Raw genomic sequence first — 19808 nt, forward strand, 5'->3', positions numbered from 1 at the left:
CTGGCCGGTGCTGGTGACCTGCTGTCCAGCCAGCCCCAGCTAGGGCAACGTTTTCCATGGGCTAGACTGTCACAGGTGGTCACTGCGTACTGGTGGCTACACTATATCCCCACATTGGGAGGAGCCTGGCCTCTGCTTATTCCTGCCCCCCCCCAGGGCCCCTGAGGGAAGCTGAGGCGGCCACCCCCAGATGTCTATTCCTGTCCCTGGCCTAGCGCCGTGCTGGGGAAGCAACAGCTATTTTGAGGCCCTTCTCCCTCCAAGTATAAGCGGTGGGAAGGCGCTGGGAACATCCCGAACTAGGAGGCCGCCCGGCGCAGCCTCACCCTGGATCTGGGCCACACCAGCCCTGTGGCTCTGCCCCTTTTTCCAGCTCTGGCGATGTGATCGCTTCTGATCACAGCCACCAGAGTGGGATAACCCAGGAGAACCGATCCCAAAGGACTTCTGCTAGAGGCTGGAGCACAGGGTGGCTGGGCCTTGCCCTTCGCGGAGAGGACTGGAGCAGCCACAGCTGGACACACCAGCTGGGAGAAGGGACTGCTCTGAGCTTGAAGTTGAGGAAGACAGTGTTCGGGGCAATAATATAAAACTACCCAGCATTGCTTGAGCGCTCGTGATGAGACAGGCCCTGTTCTAAGCACTTGGCATGGAAGGAAGTCACTTAATCCTCATAAAGAGGAAAACATCTCTGAGGTTCAGAGAGGGTAAGTGATTTGCCCAAGGTTGTACAGATGGTGAGTGGCTGAGTCAGGACTTGAACACAGGCGAGCTGGCCCCAGAGCTCATGCTTTTAACCGCTTTTCTTCCCTCTGAACCTTGCAAGCCCAGGGGGCTAAATATAAATTAGGGGAAAGAGCACTGGCTTGAGAGCCAACCCCCCTGCCCCCGCCATGTCATTCCCAGTCATGTAGCCTGGCCAGACCATGCGGTGAGTTCAACGTCCTCACCTGCAAAATGAGGGTGATATCATCCACTTCCAGGGTTGAGGTAAGGATTAGTAATAACACGCTTTAAGGCCTGCGGCTCAGAAACTCCTCTGAATTATGAAACTAACATATGCACATGGTAACATAGTCTGGTACAAAAGGGGTCCCAGTAAAAAGGGAGTTCCCCTCCTACTCCACATATTCAATTCCTCCCCCCAGAGGCCACCATCATCAATTGCTTTTGTATCACTTTTTGGAAATTCTCCATGCACAGAAAGACAGAAGTTCTATCGGATAGTGATTTAGAACATGGACTGTGGTACTGCCGCTTACTAAGCACATGAAGCATGGGCAAGCTATGTGTTCTCTCTGGGCCTCAGTTTCCTCACCTGGAAATTAGTTAATAAAATTAAGTTCCTAGTTTAAAGGGCAGTTGTGGGGGCTAAATGAGTCAATCTATGTAAAGTGTTTAGAACACTCTCTGGCACATGTCCAATACATATACACGTACAGCGGATCCTTTCTGATAGACACTGAGATAGGCTTTTGCTACCACAAACAACGCCGCAAGATGCATCCTCATTCACCTGTCATTTGGCACAAGTGCCAGGATCTCTGTGAGATAAATTCCTGGAGGAGAAACTGCTGGGTCAAACAGTAGTGCCCTTGTAGTTTCAATTAATTGTTGGATGAGTGAGCCCCCGCAGCAGGCAGGGGAGAGGGGGAAATGGTCCACAAGGCAGGGAGGACGAGCGAGGAGTGAGATGCAGTGCTCTGTCTCTGAGGTCCAGAGAGGGCCATGTCTGAGGGATGCAGCCTCAAGGATGCAGCAGTTCCCTAGGCCCCTGGTCAGGCAGATGGAGGGTTTAATTTCATCCAGATTGTTCCCATAAAGGTTTTACAGGGAATTGGTTGATTGGATTAGAGGAGCAGGAGCCCCTAATGAGCAGCAGCTGCTTAACAAAATGTCAAAGCAGATACAATTTTCCTTTGCCACTATCCACCATGGCAGCATCCAGGCTCTTGATAGGGACCCCTGGATGCCAAAGTCCCTTCAGAACGACGCCCTGATTGGGTTCACCTTCTCTGAACATCCTTCTAGGTCACAGACATCCCAGAAGAGGTAGAGAACAGGGGGTTAGGAGCACAGGTGTGGGGGTAAGACAAAAGGTCTTTAGTCTGCTGAAATCACGGCATGACCTTGGGCAAGTCATTTGCTCCTTGAACGCAGAGAAGAACGTGACCCACCCTCGCAGGGTTGTCCGGAGGACTAAATGAAGTCAAACACGACGTGCTTACACGGTGCCTGGCACACAGTGAGAGCCTAAGACATGCAAGGGCAGAAGATCCCCAGGAAGACTAAAAGCAGCTACTCTGGACCCCACCCCATAAGCCCCTGGGACACCGTGCACAGTGGTAGCTTCCCATCCCCTATGTAAAGAGAGCGTTTTAGCAGTTGCCTCACCCACGTCCTAGGGAACTTCCAGATGCTCTAGTCTGTGAAATGGGACTTGTGACTTATGTTTCCAAGTAAGTTTTAAAGTTCTTGCCAAAGCTAATATTCCATCTTGTGTCTGATCCAAAAGGGCAAAATGAGGGTGGGAACTCTCAAATGAGAAGGAAAAAAAAGACACTTGGAGAAAGTTTCCCAAGCACCCCCATCTTCCCCTCATTTGTCTGGTCCGGGACCTACTCTTCAGAGAAGTCCCCGGGGAAACAACAGCAAGTACCCCCACTGCTCCAGGAAGAACCTGCATCAGGTAAGCGCACAGGTTCGGGGTCCAATCACGATTAGCCTACTTGGGCCTGAGCTTTGTGCCCAGGAGTTCGAGCCTCAGCGCCCTTCCTCACCTGTAAAGTGGGGAGAATACTGGCTCTGTGGGAGAGATTCGAGGCGAGACCGCGGGTGAGCGCCCCGCCCCTGCCCGGCTGGCCTTCCGCACCCCGCACCCCCGGGGCACATATGCGTCGCGCCCCGCGCATCCGCCGCCCGGGAGGAGGCAGCCGCCCTCCACGCCTCCGGGGGCGGATTCCCTAGCGGCCTCCCGCGCCGCGCGGCGGGGACCCGGGTGATTGCAAACAGCCGCCGGCCTCATTAGGCGACGTGTAATTAGCGGCTGGCGGAGCCGGAGCCGGCACGGGCTAATTACCGCGGGGAGCAGGCTGCACCGCCCACGCCGCCCGCCCCCGCCGCCGGGCCACCGTCGGTGTCTGGACCCTCGTGGGGCGGACAGAGGAAACCGACCTGGTCCGGAGAAGGGGAGGCCCAGGACGGCCCCAGTGTGCCGGCTCCGGGGGCTACGCCTGGGCGGAAGGCTAGATCATTTTCACTCAAAATTGCGTGTACTGTGTGAACCCCCCGTGCCAGGCGTCTTACCCACGTTATCTCGTTTATCTCATATCCACCCTACAGCGAGGAACCATCGTCATCCTGTGGCACAGATGAGGAAACTGAGGTCTAAGGACATGAATTAAACTTCCGGGCAGCACGTGGCTGGAAAATGGAGAGGGAACAGACAAAATCGTGCACCGGACAGCGGACAGCAGCCGGATAGACGAGGGCAAGGACTCGAGTCGGATGGCCTTGGGTTCGAATTCTAATCTAGCTCCTTCCTGGATGTAACTTTGGTCTGAGCCCCAGCTGCATCAATAAAATGGGCGTGATGTTGGGATTAAGTGAATTGAAAGCTAGGAAGTATTGGGGGAATTATTTTAGGGACGCGAGCGGAGTGGGCGGGAGGGGGGCGGTGCTCTGAGGCTCTTTTTCTATTCAGCGCACAACAGGCCTCTGACGCCCCCTGCTGGCCAAATGGGGACGCTGGCGAGACCGTTTGGGGATAAACAGGTTGTTCTTGGAGGAGGAAAGGTAGCAGTAGGCACAGGTCCCCCAGCAGAGCCACTGCCCTCTCGCCTCCCCTCCACCCCTTCCTTCCTCAACATGCCTCCTTTAAGGTGGCGAGGAGTTGAGAGATGGGGAAAACTGAGGATTCCTTCCAGATTTTGCAAATAAATGGCCTCCCTCCACGAACCTCACAGGGCCAGCCAGTTCCACAATTCTACAAACAGGAATGAGTATTAAGACCAAGGTACAAAGCTGTGCACCAGAGTACCGGGTCTGACAAAAAAGTCTGGAACTAATTTGAATGTCTGTCATTGGAATAGTGACCATTTTAGCACTGTTACATCCAAACAATGCAATACTGTGCAGCTGAAAAGTAACATTGCATAATGGCTGACATGAAAATATAGTCAAACAGACTGAAACTTAAAGACATTAGGTTTAGCAAAAGGAGACACACACACGTGCTGTTGGATATCCATATAAAGTTCAAGTACGGGCAAAGCTTATCTTATGAGAGAAGTCAGAACAGAGGCTACTTCTGGGAAGGTTTTAGAAAGCAAGGAAATTTCTTAGGTATGGAAATGCTCCCTCTTAATCGGGGTGGTAGTTACAAAAGTCAGTCTAGACATATGTAAAAATTCATTGAGCTTTACACTTAATATGTACATTATACATGGTATACCTCAATAATACAGTTGTAAAAAAAAAGTCATAAAAAGTGCTAAACACTTCGACCCCTTTTTTTTTTTTTGCATAGATTTTTAAATGTTTGTTTATATATTTTGAGAGAGAGAGGGAGTACAAGCAGGGGAAGGGTGGGGAGAGAGGGAGAGAGAGAGAATCCTAAGCAGGTTTTGTGCTGTCAGAGAAGAGCCCACCTCGGGACTCAATCTCACAACTGTGAGATCGTGACTCGAGTCAAAATCAAGAGTCAGATGCTTAACTGAGCCACGCAGGCTGCCCCTTGATCCTATTCTTAGTAAGAAAATAAAAGGAAAAATATAATTTAACACAGGGCAGCAGTTCTGCTTTTTGTGTCAGGACCCCTTTACATTCTTAAATTTATTGAGGATCCCAAAGAGTTTTTGCTTTTGTAGGATATATTGATACTTACCATTGATACTAAAACTGAGAAATGTGAAGATCTCAAGTACATATTAACAAAATAAAACTGAGAAATGTTTAAAACAATACAAAATCCCATTAACCATCAGAATGATGTCAGCACATGTCACATAGTCTCTGGAAAACCTTACTGTCCACTCTGAGACAGTGAAAAAGGCAAATAACATCTTAGTATTATTATTAAAGTAATTTGACCTTGGGGACTCCTGAAAGGGTCTCAGAAAATCCAGTGGTCCCTGGACCTCACTTTGAGAATTGCTGGCACAGGGGGAAAGAGCAGGAAGAAAATACACTACATGATAAATTATTCGCTCTCAGTGCTGGGATTATAATTTATTTTTATTTGCTTCTTGTACTTTCCTGTTTAAAAAAAGTAAAATGTGGGGCGCGTGGGTGGCTCAGTCCCTTAAGTGTTCCATTTTGGCTCAGGTCATGGTCTCGCAGTTCCAGGGTTTCAAGCCCCACGTAGGGCTTGGTGCTGACAGCTCAGAGCTTGGAGCCCCAGAGCCTGCTTTGAATTCTCTCTCTCTCTCTCTCTCTCTCTCTCTGTCTCTCTCTCTCTCTCTGCCCCTCCCCCACTCGCGCTCTCTAAAAAAAGTAAACATTAAAAAAAAAGTAAAATTTAACAACCAAGGGTTGTTTTTGCAAACAAAAACCAAGACAGTACACCCGTCTCCATAACATTGTTGAAAGACCCAAACAGTAATAACATATTTGGCTATAATAAAAAATTAAACTGAGCTCTAACCTGAAACTAAGGGTCCAATTTCCCGTGTCAATCCCAGGCGTGTAAGTGCAGGGTCTTGCCCTCTTAAATTCCACCGTCTAGTCTAGGGAGTGAATATAAATGCATACACAACTGTATTGCAAGGTAACAGAAAGCAGACATCCCGAGAGTCCCAAATGCAGCAGCTGCCTCCGACACAGATTTGCAAACTCCGGCGTGGAGCAGAACCACCCAACACAAGCATACACCACGGAACCGCTGACCTCAACCACGGAATACCTAAACCTCAACGAGGCAGTCCAGCAGGGCGCATGCGCCCTCCAAACGTTTCCGGGAGGTGGGGCTTAAGGGAGACTGACATTGGGCTCGGCCTCCCAACACTCTAGCCCCGCCTTCTTACCCTGCTTCCCTCTCTGAGTGGCTGCAAGATTACGGAAACTAATTTCCCATTTGCCGCCTGCGAAACCGACATCCGCTTTGGGCGTAGGGCAGCCGGAGCAGAGACCGCCATGGTGCGATTCAAGCACAGGTAAGCGGCGGCGGCTCGACAAATCCTGCCCTGTTAGGTCCTCGCGGCCCCGGCTCCACGCTCACTTCCCTGCTGCCCTCCGCAGGTACCTGCTCTGCGAAGTCGTGTCTGATGACCCCCGCTGCCGTCTGAGTCTGGAGGACCGAGTGCTGGGCGGCCTCGTACGAGACACAATCGCTCGCGTGCACGGGACTTTCGGCGCCGCCTCCTGCTCCATCGGCTTCGCGGGTGCGAGGGTGCTGGGGAACTAGGTGGACGGCGGGTTTGGCAGGGAACGGGGGCGGAAAGGGAGAAGGAAGGGGTAGGAGTGACCGCAGGAGCTTCCAAGCTCGATACACAATCCTCACTGTACGATATCGTCCTCTTGAGGCCACTTGAAGCCTGAGCCGGAAGTCTGAACGAGTCCGAAGTTAGGCAGAAAGCTAAAAGCGGGGGCGCCTGGGTGGCTCAGTTGGTTAAGTGTCGTCGGACTTCAGCTCAGGTCATGATCTGACAGTGAGTTCCAGCCCCAGGTAGAGCTCTTGTGCTGACAGCTCAGAGCCTGGAGCCCCTGCTTCGGATTCTGTGTCTCCCTCTCTCTGCCCCTACCCCGCTCACGCTCTCCCAAAAATAAGCAGTAAAAAAAAATTTTTTAAGGAAAAAAAAGCTAAAAGCAGAAGGCGATGGGACTTGGGGCAAGAATCTCCTTTGCCTATTTGACATAGTATATTGGGGGATTGCGATTGAATTAAGCAGGATAATGAGTTAAATGGGGGAAGACGCGTATAGTTCCGAGAAAGCTATTTGTTACATTGACATCCTATGGTGCGAAAAATTGTCAAAATTACCTCTAAAAAGCCCTTAATAGTACAGGCAGGTAGAGTACAGAACTCATAATTGTGTGTATGTAAATGAGGAGGAGGATTCTTCCCACAGCACCAAGTTTTTTAAATTCGTTCCCTCCTTTACCCTGTGCTCAAAATTGAATACTGGAGAATCACATGCATGCACACAGGCACAATTCTCCTAAATCAGGTCATTTGCAGTTGGCTGCTTCAAGACCTACAGAGCCCAGTTGCAATAGAACCACCTTTCAGCCAAGAGTTTTCTCTGAGGGAGGTGGATCTCTGCTAGCCCCAACCTCACTTATCAGTGATTTAGAAGAGCATTTATAATTCTGAATTCATTCACCAGTTCCGAGTGGTGTGCAAAGCACTGGATGTGGTTTGTCCCCTTTCCATAAATGAAGGTCTGTTCTAAAGCTCTTTTCCTTTAGGAATTTGTTTTTACCCACTTGATAATACATCCCAAGTGCCACTGCCTGTCACCTAGTAGACTCTCAATTAGTCTTAAGATTTTTAAGTGAATCCAAAATCTCCCAAAATGATTTTTTTCCCTGTAGTGCGATACCTCAATGCCTATACTGGAATAGTGCTACTTCGATGCCGGAAAGAATTCTACCAACTCGTGTGCTCAGCTCTTCCTTTCATCACATACTTGGAGAACAAAGGACACCGTTACCCGTGTTTTCTTAACACTTTGCACGTGGGAGGTAGGGGTGCATATGGTATGGTTGCTGATTTCTAATACTAACAGGTTCAGGGTTCAGTCTTGACAGCGGGTGGGTCTTCCTGCTATCCTGCCAAGAACAAGACGTTTTCACCTAGCTTGGAAAGACTTGAAGCAGACACCTTTCACAAGCTGTTGACCACAAAGCTCTTTCATGTGCCAGGTACAATCCGAACATGTCAGAAGTTCCTGATTCGTTACAACAGGAGACAGCTATTGATGTTATTGCAGAACTGCAGTGATGAAGGTAAGCGACATTAGCCCAGTGCCCACTGAACAGTAATTAACCTGAGTAAGAGGTCACTCCCAAAGACCTCTTTCATCCCTGCTGTCTGCCTTTCCAGGAGAGCGGGAAGCTATCCAGAAGTCTGTCACAAGAAGCTGTTTACTAGAGGAGAGGTCAGATGAGGAGCAGCTTTCAGATAGTGGCAGTGAGGAGCCTTCTGAAGCAATGGAGTGAATTTCTGCAGGCTATGCTGTGCCCAAGATTCAGGGCCCACTTGTTGGAACAGGACATTTTGGGAGGCAGCAGCATCTACTACGGTTTCCCAAACTGGATGACTGCTGACCAGAGGCCAGGTTATCAGCTTAAAATGGAGGACGTGTTCACTTAAACTGAAGTCACTTTTACCTACCAGTGCCTGGTTAAGTGGTTCTGCAGGTGAAGCCCCTGTGGTTACAGACATCTCTGTATCTTAATTGCCTGACCACAGTAGGTTTAATAAATGTCCTTGGCTTCTGTAGCATTTAGCTTAAGTTCAAGTTTGGCCAGGTCTCCTTCCCCCTCAACCCCTAGCCTCACTGGGAAGACTGGCTCCCCTATAGGATAGCAGATGCATAGCCTCCCACTTGAGCCCTGTGCCCCAATCCCTAGGGTGAACCCTAAGTATTCCAAGTCACTCAGAGTAAGTGTATTGGTGAGACACAGCAAGTGAACTGGTACAAATTTATAGCTGGTCTCATTCCTGACCCACAGGGCCTTAAAAATGCCAGATTCCTTACCAATAATAATCAGGTAACAGGATGACACAGTTTTTGCACTTTTCTTGAGGGGGAACAAAACCTAGCCTTGCCTGACATCACTACAAAGCCAAGCAGCAGTTGCCAACTTCCAGTAGTTTTCTGCAATTCCTCCCTTCCCTACTGTCTTTCACCTGACAGGTACCTGAAAACCCGTGACCCTGCCACACTCACAGAAGCAGGAAGGTTTTGATCCACTACCTACTGACATTTCTAGGATGTTTTTTTGAATAAAACATGTTATTCGGAGTCCCTTACACATTTAACAGAAGGATTTGTAATTTTTGTTTCAACACGTCCCCTCATTTTCAGGGCTGAAACACCCTCATCCACCCAGGAGAGTTGCTATTCCAGAATTTCTGAACCTCTTCCTTTTAAGAATGATGGGTTAAAGCTAAGCCCAACTCAAGAACCCTTTGGGCCTGACACCAGGAGAGACATTGCTCCATGATAAGAGTGCTCAAACTTCTAGTGTTGTTACTTTAACCTATTTAAGGGGGAGCCTGGGTGGCTCAGTCAGTTAAACGTCCATCTGACTCTTGATTTTTTTCAAGTCATGTTCTCAGGGTTCGTGAGTTCGGGCCCCCACTGTCAGGGACTGTGCTGACAGTGCAGGGCCTGCTTGGGGGATTCTCTCTCTCTCTCTCCCCTCTCCCACACTCTCTCAGAATAAACTTTAAAAAAAAAAAGTCTTAACCTATTTAAGAGGTATGTCTATCTAACCTATAATGAACTTTAAAAAACCAGAAAGTTCGCATTGCTTGTGCAAGTGATTTATTGCAACTATTTGCCTTCACATTCTACTATACCTAGAGGTCACTTTATTAAGCAGCAAAATAATTCACATCACTCAAATTCAGCTGAAACCAAGGCATAGACCGCTTCAGACAAAAGGAGGCAGTGGGTACCCCCACCGCTTTCAAACCTGCCCTACTCTGCCGCTCCTACAACTGAGGCCACTGTCACTTTTAACAGGCTTGACCTAAAAGTTGGCAGGTTCCAGGCCTTCTTTAGTAACAATTACACCTTTCCTTGCCAAACAGAAGCCACATTCAAGAGGTGTAAAACTCTCCATCACATATGTAAGCAACCCAGGTCTGGCACCACAGCTGACCATTTCTCAGAAGAAAAACTGCAATTCAGGCTGGGTATCCTAAGTCTGTTTTATTCCCATCCTTCTGTTTCTTTAACAAGAGGAGAACTAAACAGGAAAGATTCAACTGTTTTTAAAAGACACACTGATAGGTGTGTTGAAGCCATGATGCCCTGACATGTCAGTAGAACAGTGCTAGAACACTGGTTTGGGCTGCTCTGCGGGATGTTGAAGGAACTCAAACTTATTTGGGTTGAGAAAAACTACATGGAGCAAAAAGACTAACCTGGTAACAAACTAAAAATCTTGGCAGGAAGAGAAATCTCTTGTGTGTCAATACTTTATTTTGGTGTAAAGATGGGAAGCTGGAAAATACACTGTATTTAAAATTTTCTTGGTTCCCCCTCACGCTGTGGAAACCCCCTCCCCCCAGAGCTAATCTGTTCAAACTCAAATACTTAAAAATTACAGCAGCAAAACAAAAGCACAGGAAAAAGAAAACCAGATGGAGAAGGTAGCCAGGGCCAGTAGTGTCACTTGGTGTGGACGACTGAGGTGCTGAACAGGAGCTTTTGTTTCTGTTTTTTTCTTTTCTTTCCTCCTTTCTCTTCTAAATGGAAACACAGAAAGAACTTAGCTTAGAATGCCATCCCCTTACCCCAGCCAGTTTCGTCCCCGAGAGTCTCAGAGTGGCAGTTAAGGTTCTAGGATGAAGACCCCCTGGATCCAGATACCAGTCCTTGCACACTCCAGGTATCTGGGCAAGTCACTTTACATCCCTAGACCCGTTTCCTCATCTGTACCATAGTCCTACCCATTTAATATGGTTGTTGGGAGAATAAAATGAGCACAAGGCTAGGTAGGCACAGCAAAGGCACACCACGAATGCTAGTGATCTTGTCTAACTGAATACTACAGAGTGGCGTGGGCTTCAAGCCTGACTTCTCCACCTATTGGCCACCTTCTACCAAACTCAGGATTCTAAAATCTACTCTCCATTACGTCTTAGAGGGAAAAAATATAGAGTTCTTCAGAATTTCACAGCTGGGCCTCAATAATTAATTTGGGGTGGCAAAAACGTCCTAGCTGACATGAGCATGTGAGCCTAGGGGCTCAAGAGAAAAGTGCCTGACTAATTAGTGATGCCCACCACTGGATCCAAGTGGGAATGACAACTCTGTACTGAGCACTCCGTTTCTTTGCCTTTACCAGAGAGGGGATCTGAAGTAGCTGGTGTGTCCAGTTTCATGAAGGCTGCTTCAATAGCTTGGCTGAAGGAATTTTGGAAACTGGGCACAGGAACACGGTCTGAGTTATCACTCTCCCCATCGCTGTCCACAGAAGCAGGAGGAACTAAGCTGTTTTCATCTATAAAATACCAGTGTTAATTTACTTTCTGAAAGGAGCCAAACTCCCCCTCCACCAGAGGGCCATTCTCACCTTTCTTTGGAGCAGTTTTGGGCCACACATCTGCTTTTGCTTTTCCAACTCTCAGCATCTGCCAAGGTGGGAAAGAAGGGAGAGAAGAATTTAAGCAACTGATCCAATTTCTTTCCCAGACTTGTGTCTTGACACTAACTGGCTAAGGGCACAAAGAACTATCACCTCTGGAAAAAAGGATTTTCCAAGTACTTCTCTCCTTAACATACTGTTTCAGTCATGTCCTCTATATCCTGACCAAGAGAACTAGCAGTAAACCCCCAAGGTGGGAAACCAAAGCCTGTGTTGTTCCTTAGGAAACAGATAAAGAACAGTGCATGGACTGACTATACAAGAGGTTCTTACTCAGACTCTCAAGCTGGGAATCCTGACTTTGTGTCATTCCCTTCTTCTGGTAACTTTTTCCTGCTCTTCTTGGGACCCCTAAAATATAAACCTCTTGGAATAAGCAAAACGAGCCACCTGGTTATTGAACTCGTTACTTAAGGCCAAGAAAATCAATTTAACTTTATCCTAAAACTGCTCCAACAGCTGCCATTACCCTTCAGTCTCTGCTTTTCTAATAGCTCCTTAATTATTAACTTTTAGATCCAATCATAGACCAGATTCCTCCACATACAATAAAATCAGAACCATCCCTCCTGCCCCTGAATGAGGAATTCTTTCATCTCAGGTGGCTAAGGCCAGCTTCTTAATTATTGAGGGCCACACGTGTCATGCAACTCAAAGCAGGCTGAATTTTATCCCTGGAAAACTACCAAGAGACAAGCAAGCCCCATGAGATTCAGATAAGAATGTGTCATCCTAGGGGCGCCTGGGTGGCTCAGTCAGTTAAACGTCCGACTTCAGCTCAGGTCACGATCTCGCGGTCCGGGAGTTCGAGCCCTGTGTCGGGCTCTGGGCTGATGGCTCAGAGCCTGGTGCCTGCTTCTGATTCTGTGTCTCCCTCTCTCTCTGCCCCTCCCCTGTTCATGCTCTGTCTCTGTCTCAAAAAAAAAAAAACGTTAAAAGAAAAAAGAATGCGTCATCCTAAAGTATGTGTCCCGAAGTGAGGTACAATATTATTCAAATGGAGTTGGGTTGGCAGAGGTTTATTTCACTGAATAACCTTTCTTCATCATGTACCACTTGGATGATCTTTTCCCTTGGTCCTTGGGAGTTAGGGGTCCAAAGAGTATGGAATCTGAATCATCTTACTCTTAAAAGGCCATTAAAATATCTATCACCTATGTGTTATTCTTGCCATAAATGTTTAAATGTTTAACCTGAATCCACTCATGAAAAAATAAACAGACAAATCCAAACTGCAGGACACTATATACAACAACTGGCCTGGATGCTTCAAAAATATCCATGCCACAGGAAGAAAACAAAGAGAGGCTAGAGAAACTGTTACAGATCACAGAAGACTAAAGAGACTTGACAAACATGCAATGAGCAGTCTTGTTTTTCGACCGGACTGAAAACAATACAGGACCATTGAGACATGGAGAAATAAGAAATAAGTACTGTATTAGATACTCAATTAGCTGAATTTCTTTTATGTGATCATGACAAATGTGGTCATATAGAAGAATATCATTTGGGGGCACTTATCTCGTAAACAGTTGGTAGTAAACTCATTCAGGAGGTCTAACGTTTTCAATACAGTATAACAATAAAAAGAGAAAGCACATATAGCAAAATGCTAACAACAGGTGAACCTAGGTGAAAGGTATGAGCGTTCATTATGCTATTCCTTCAACACTTTTAAGTTTGAAGTTGTTCAACATATAAAGCTGAAAAAAGCAATAGCAATAAAACCTAGTTTAAAAAAACAACTTCAGGGGTCCATGGGTAGGCTCAAGTCAGTTAAGCGTCCAACTCCTGATTTCGGCTCAGGTCATAATCTCACAGTTTGTGAGATCAAGCCCCGCATCAGACTCAACACTGACAGCATGGAGCCTGCTTGGGATTTTCTCTCCCCTCTCTCTCTGCCCCTCCCCCTGCTCGATCACTCTCTCTCTATAAATAAACACTAAAAAACAAAAACAAATTTAAGCATTTGACATAATTCCTGGGAACCACTTGCTTATAACTTCTGAAACCTATCAGTTAATACTCAAGATTGCTCTCAATTATTTCTTCCTCCTTGACTTCAGGACTCGACTTACCAAAGTCCAATTCCTGCTTCTATCTCAGCACACACTGAGAAACGTGAGAAACCTCCACTATCACCGGCTCTAAGGAACTGTTAAGCTAATGATCCCAAACTAGCCCCAAAAGTTTAATACTAACTTCTAAAGGGGGTGTTCAGCAAGCTGTCCATCCATCCTCCTCAGTTATCTTAATGCAGGAATACTGAGTGTTTGTTATTTTAAAGGTTAATAAAATGATCTGACATCTCTGCCTGGCTGCATCCAAGAGAACAAGATGGGTCACCAGCTTCATGGGAGCCGGCTGAGGAAATCTGGCCAGGGTTTGCTGTGTCTGCCAAACCGGCATGGTCTGATTCAGAAATACAGCCTATGTGCCGCCAGTGTTTCCGTCTGTTTGCAAAGGATACAGGCTTCAGTAAATTGGATTAAGTGAACTTCCTTGAATGGGTCATCCAAGAAACCTACCTTAATGCCATCTTGTTTTACATAAAATAAAAACACTTAAAGAATAAAACAGAACACAAAAAGATCTGACATCAAGTTTCACTAGCCTAGTGTTCCTCTAACTCAGCTGCCCAAGGAAGACAGTTTGGCTAGTTATAGGACAACCAAGACCACCTTTCCCTTCCCAAAGCAAAGAGAAATGGTTTATTATATGTAACAGGTACATACCACCTGAATCAGAAGTCCCAGAACCAGGGACCAGCTGAAATTGGTATCTCCCCAGCCCCTAAAACAACACTTAGTACCCAAGTATTTAATGATCTGTTAAAAAACTAAAGCTCTGATTCTCCCTCAGCTAATCTTGGCCTCTTTCTTTGGGAAGTCTACAATAACATCTGAAACTAAATCTAGAAGATTTCCTCTTAAAAAAAGCTTTCCATGATTATTACCATCAATACAACATTAGCCTGGAAGTCTCTCCTCCAGCGCAAAGATTTTCAGAAAGTACAAGCAGCAGAGCTCATGTTAAATACCCGCGAACTGCTTCACAAAGATTTACCTGAGCAAAGGAAGGGAAGGGAGAGTCTTCTTCCAGACTCCCAACGCAGAATGAAGGACTGCCCTGACTGGCAGTCGGTGACAGAGGGGTCAGCAGAAAGTCTGAAAAGAAACCAGAGACCTGATTATATAAGTCGAGTTCCAAGAGAGAAGAGATGAACCCTAAATCAGGTCTAGATAATTACCAGCCCCACCACAAAAAGCAAACCTTGATCCAATTTCAATTCTGCCATGTTCTTATAAAGTCAAGAACATGGCCTATTATTCATACTAGTGATCTAGGGAAACGGAAGGTTAGTGGTCACAGTAATACTAGAAAACATGGCAGAATCTATTTCCATGCCAGAAAAAAACCCTTTCCACACCAGCTGACTCTCAAGGCCTAGGTACCAGTATGCCATGGACTGGTTTTATGTGAATGAAAATGTTCTAACAAAAAGATAAAATTTAATCAGGTCAGCCTTTATGTTCCAGCCAGATGTGTATGACCTGCTCTATTCAGTTAGTATCCAAAACACACATCCAAATGGACAATATCCAACAGGAAGATGCAAGCTTTCCCCCGATACTCCCCAGGTAACAGTCTTCTCCATCCTTTCTGACCTAGAGTTGGGCATTTCCCACAGGTCTACCCACTGCCCTGATCACTGCTGGAAGGGAGAGGCCTCTATTCACTCTCCCAGTAGCAGACCCTTCCACAGTCAGCCAGGGCTATTTAGTACTTTCAGTCCTAGGACTATCCAGCTGCTCTTGCTTCAATACATTAAAGCCCATTCCTTCAAAAAAGCTAGTATGTGAAAGCACATACACAACCAATTTTTTATCACAGATAATGTAGTTGATGTTCTGCCATATTCCTCTGTATTTCAGCTCTCTTCTTAGACTAAAAAGCATAATAGTTGTGCATACAGCCCTCAAGATGCAGGTTACAGTCACAGTCCCTGTCACTAAGCCCCTGCCTCAGCCTCAGGTTCCTAATCTGCAAAGTGACAAGCATATGATCATAGCAGTCACCAAGAGCTTTAAATATTCTGCTCTTGGACATTTTATTTAAAATGGCTGGCAGAGGGGCACCTGCGTGGCTCAGTTGGTTATGCATCCACCTTCGGCTCAGGTCATGATCTCACAGTTCATGAGTTTGAGCCCCACATCAGGCTCTCAGCTGTCAGCATGGAGCCTGCTTCAGATCCTCTATCCTCCTCAATCTCTCCCCTGCTTATGTGCTCTCTCCCTCTCCAAAATAATAATAATAATAATAATAATAATAATAATAATAATAATAAATTGATTAAATAAAACACTTAAAAAATCTTTAGAAATAAAACAGCTGGGTCACAGGGAAGAATCTAAGTTTAACTTTCCTGCCATATGAGCTGCCTTGAGGTTTTGAGGTTTTTAGAAAACAGCAGGGTATAAAGTAGTCAGTACAGCCAATCAGAAAGGTGAATCAAATGGCAAAAATCTGATGTACCCCAGAAATATATTAACTACCCAAAGTAAGGTTAATCACCTAAAAAGCCCACCATACTGAGTAGGTTAGAGTTATAAATTCAGACACTAGGGCCTTGCTTAAGGTCTGTGGCTGGTGGGCAACTTCATTCTTTAAATCCCAACTCATTTACCTGCTTGGGAACCTGGACTTCTGCTAAGAGGAGACAGGGAGAGGGCACCATGGCCCTCGGTGCTGGTGGGACCCAAAGCAGAATCAGAGGTGCAGGTATAGGAATTGAAGGCAGGAAACTGCTGTAGATTCTCTAGGGGAATGTGGACTTCTGGATCTACAAAGAAAAAAGAAGAGTACAGTAGGGCCATTTAGAATATTCCTCAAATCTTTTCCAACAGTTGTGGATAGTCAATACGAATCCCCCAAGGCTCTAAGGTATGTAAACACGCTTTAAAACCCAAATTTATAGTAATGGTCACTTTATATTTTTGTTGATTTTTTTAAATGTTTACTTTGAGAAAGAGAACGTGCACACACACGCGTAAGCACAGGAGTGGCAGAGAGACAGCCCGATGTGGGGCTTAAACTCACAAACTGTGAGATCATGACCTGAGCTGAAGTCTGACACTTAACCAAATGAGCCATCCAGGAGCCCCTTTTTGGGGGCACCTGGCTGGCTCAGTTGGTAGAGCATGCAACTCTTAATCTCAGGGTTAAGTTCAAGCCCCACACTGGGTGTAGAGATCACTTAAAAATAAAATCTTAGGCACGCCTGGGTGGCTCAGTCAGTTAAGCATCTGACTTCAGCTCAGGTCATGATCTCACGGTTCGTGGGTTCGAGTCCCACGTCAAGCTCTGCACTGTCAGCCTGCTTCGGAATCTTTGTCTCCGTCTCTTTCTGCCCCTCCCCCACTCATGGACGTGTTCTCTCCATCCCTCTCTCTCAAAAAAAAACATTTAAAATAAAATCTTAAAAAATAAGTAAAAATAAAAAAATCTTTGCTCTGTTCTTAACTGAAGCCAAATATTATACATGATGGTTAATTATATTATTCTATGTACTTGTCTTTGGGTGTTTCTATAATAAAGAAGGTAAAATTTAAAAAGCCCCTGTACCTGAAACATCAGTTTTTTTCAATTCTTTAGGAAATGTGCCAAATAGCTACACAGCATTGGGACCCCAGCTATACACTTATCCCAGTTGGAGAAGTAAAATTTATGTTTACCACCATAAACATGTAGTCAAAACAGTGAAGTCCTTTCCCTGGCTGAGGACTCGATTCTTTGTTTTCTGGAGGATCAGTAAGTACACTCTCATGTCACACTAATCTCCTGGATTCAATGAAGCTTATGTTGAAGAAGCAGATCAAAAGACTCTGTACTTACATGAAAGAGCTCTTAAATCTAACCTCCTGCATAGATTTCCTAGTTTGTCAAGGTTTCTACTATATCTTACTCTCTTGGCAGACTTGCGGTATACAGAGGTCTCCTTTAATAGAGTCAACGGTGGGATCAATGTTCCATTCAGAACACACAGGAGACAATTATCCCCTAAATTCAGCAGATCTCCAATTGCCTTCCCCAGAACAGGTTTTCTCGCCTACTATACCAAGGATAAATTTAATCTCATTCCTTATTAAAAGCTATGAACTTTGACCCCCATTAATTCACTTAATTCTCAAGTCTAGGAACGAAGTACTCTCATGATTCACATTTGAGAGCTAAAAAAAAAAAAAAAACAACAAAAAACAAGTGGCAGAACTGAGATGTGAACCAAATAGTCTGGCTCCTGGGCCCAAGCACTGAGTATCTCCATGAGGATGCACAGCTGTACTAGTCTAATAGAGTTCCTAAACTTACACTTGCCCTGTTTCTTGTTCTCCTCCATCTCAATCCTGCGCTCCCGGCGGCGTTCCTCCCGAGCCTTCTTCTGGCGCTGACGCTTCCTCTTCTCAATGTCATCTGTGGGATGGTCAGACAGTGAGCAGGCAGACCAAGGACAGCCTGGCCATTAACTCCTCCCAGGTGACTAGTCACTAAGGCCAACAAAAGGAGGCAGCTGGACTGGATGAATGGAGTATGGTATGGAGACTCATGACAGAGCTCCTAAATTCCTCCCATACTGGGTTTCCAATCAGAAGAAACCCTGAGCTTCACTATGAAGAGAAGCAGAGTAGGTGCATTCTTACCTGAGAATATCTCCAGAGTTTCCTTAGAGACCACAGGAGGCTGCAGAGCCAGTTCACAGATGCTGAACTCACAGGTGAGCGGCAGGTGAGAGAGGTATCTATGACGCTGCCGAACATCCTACCATGGAAAAGGGACCAAAACTCAACTAACACCAGGCCGAACTGTGAGGACAGAGGTTCCCATCCCAGACAGCTAACTCTTTGGGGCTCAAAGAGTTGTGCTCAAGGTATCATCATTTTGCAAAGCCAAACAGAAACCGTCAATTGACATTCAATAAGGTAAATGATCAACCAAAAGCAGTTTTTAGGTTTGTGCTGCACATGAATAAATCAAGCCTGGTAATAAATGATTTAAAGCTGATCAGCTGTTTCTGATTTTCTGGAGCCCACAACTGAGGAGAGAGAACAGGGGAAGATAAAGAGTATTTGTTGGCAAAAAACCTGAGATCCACTGACAATTAATAACTGGGAAGGTGGAAAAAGCAGATTTCCCTACTGAATAAAGCTTGGCCTGAAACAGTAAGAAAAAAAAAAAGCCCATCAATTTCAGTTTAATTTTCTTTTCCATTCTCTTTCTGCATGTTTGATGGAAAGTTTACAGCGTAACAAATTTGTGATCAATATAGGAATAACTCTCAAAGGGCAAAACCTCTCATATATAAATTATCAGATAATAATTGATGGTATCTGTTAAGCCGAAAATGTGTTTCAATCTTGTATAACCTAGTATAGAGCCTCCAATAACTCTTCGATTCCTTGGACATTTCTCCCAAGCCATAAGGAAAAAGAGAAAAACAAACTCATCTTGAATGAAAGTGGGAGACATCTATGTTCCCAAACCACAATAAACGAACCTAAAAACAGAGAGCAAGGGGTGACTAACAGAACCCCGACATGGTAAGAGAGACCCATTTAACCTCTAAAATCTTTGCAGGCACAAAATCAGTGACAAAAATAGACTTATATACAAAAGCTAAGCTCTTTGAAGAACTGTGAGCATGGGCTGCTCAGGCCCATATCAAAGAGATCAGGTTGATGACACTCCAGAACCGTGCCACAGGGACAGGCAGGACCTTACCTCAGACATGGAGTAGCCGGCGATCTCCACCACTACTGCCGAGATCTTCTCCGGGCTCTGCTCCAGGCTGCCGTACTCCCTCACAAGGCAGCGCACATTCACAGGGTGCAGGAACATGTGCTGCCCGTCCTCCGCTGAAGACAAGCGGCTCTCTCACACAACAGTCGTGGCCAGTCCTCAAGACAGGGCCCCCCCCGTACAGCTAGGCCTGCCTCTCCCTCCCCGGAGGCCAAAGGCAAAACAGACCCAAGCACCCACATCTAGCAGCAATACCTCCTCCTGCTAAGAGGCCAGGCCACCTTGCTGAAACATCTCTATGGCAACCCAGCCCTCCTCTCAGGAACCCTCACCTTGGTAAAAGTAGTAACAAGGAGAGCCACTCAGGTGTGTGAAGCCTGGCTTGGTGATGGGTTCCTGCTGGCTGGACTCAGTACAAATGGTCCCCTCTCCAAGACTGTCATCTGCTAACTCTGAGTCATCACAGGCTTCAGGCTCCGGTTCAGACACTGCTTCCTCTTCCTCTACCAGAGGGAGAGCAAGAGGACGAGGAGAACCCAGAGAACAAACTTCGGTGGTCTCTTCATCAAAAGCAGACAGATAGTCTAACACACCCTGTTGGGACAAATTCTAGGTCAACAGAAAGTACATGTGGCAAAGGTAGACACATGAACCAAGTTCTCTGGAAGGTCTTCTTAGCTGTCACA

General features: G+C 46.1%; 2 protein-coding genes across 3 annotated transcripts in view; one reads left to right on the top strand and one right to left on the bottom strand.

Moving 5' to 3' along the window:
• Window positions 1-6076: 6076 nt before the first annotated feature.
• On the top strand, window positions 6077-8986 carry POP5 (POP5 homolog, ribonuclease P/MRP subunit). Its single transcript, XM_030336865.1, has 5 exons — window positions 6077-6152; window positions 6238-6380; window positions 7534-7683; window positions 7864-7947; window positions 8045-8986. The coding sequence occupies exons 1-5, from the start codon at window positions 6133-6135 to the stop codon at window positions 8158-8160; spliced, it is 513 nt and encodes a 170-aa protein (XP_030192725.1). The 5' UTR covers window positions 6077-6132; the 3' UTR covers window positions 8161-8986.
• A 491-nt stretch (window positions 8987-9477) lies between these two features.
• RNF10 (ring finger protein 10) overlaps window positions 9478-19808 on the bottom strand; it is a 32654-nt gene continuing 22323 nt past the window's right edge. Inside the window, exons 9-17 of one of the 2 annotated variants that reach the window (XM_030292366.2) lie at window positions 19455-19716; window positions 19105-19238; window positions 18027-18144; window positions 17698-17799; window positions 16016-16171; window positions 14395-14495; window positions 11254-11311; window positions 11023-11181; window positions 9478-10423 (exon numbers count right to left, since the gene is read on the bottom strand). In XM_030292366.2, the coding sequence (XP_030148226.1) occupies window positions 10347-10423; window positions 11023-11181; window positions 11254-11311; window positions 14395-14495; window positions 16016-16171; window positions 17698-17799; window positions 18027-18144; window positions 19105-19238; window positions 19455-19716 (1167 nt within the window). In that variant the 3' untranslated portion in view covers window positions 9478-10346. Of the gene's footprint in view, window positions 10424-11022; window positions 11182-11253; window positions 11312-14394; window positions 14515-16015; window positions 16172-17697; window positions 17800-18026; window positions 18145-19104; window positions 19239-19454; window positions 19717-19808 lie in introns of those variants that run through there. The other variant, XM_030292367.1, reaches the window with a different exon arrangement.

The sequence above is a fragment of the Lynx canadensis genome, chromosome D3 (genome assembly GCF_007474595.2).
Source record: "Lynx canadensis isolate LIC74 chromosome D3, mLynCan4.pri.v2, whole genome shotgun sequence".
In the NCBI taxonomy this organism is placed as follows: Eukaryota; Metazoa; Chordata; class Mammalia; order Carnivora; family Felidae; genus Lynx; species Lynx canadensis.

Excerpts from the sequence above, each read along its gene's own strand:
- POP5 (XM_030336865.1), top strand. The coding sequence starts at position 6,133 with ATGGTGCGATTCAAGCACAG. Across the intron at positions 6,381-7,533 it reads CTGCTCCATCGGCTTCGCGG|TGCGATACCTCAATGCCTAT; the intron begins GTGCGAGGGTGC and ends TTTTCCCTGTAG. Across the intron at positions 7,684-7,863 it reads TAACACTTTGCACGTGGGAG|GTACAATCCGAACATGTCAG; the intron begins GTAGGGGTGCAT and ends TTCATGTGCCAG.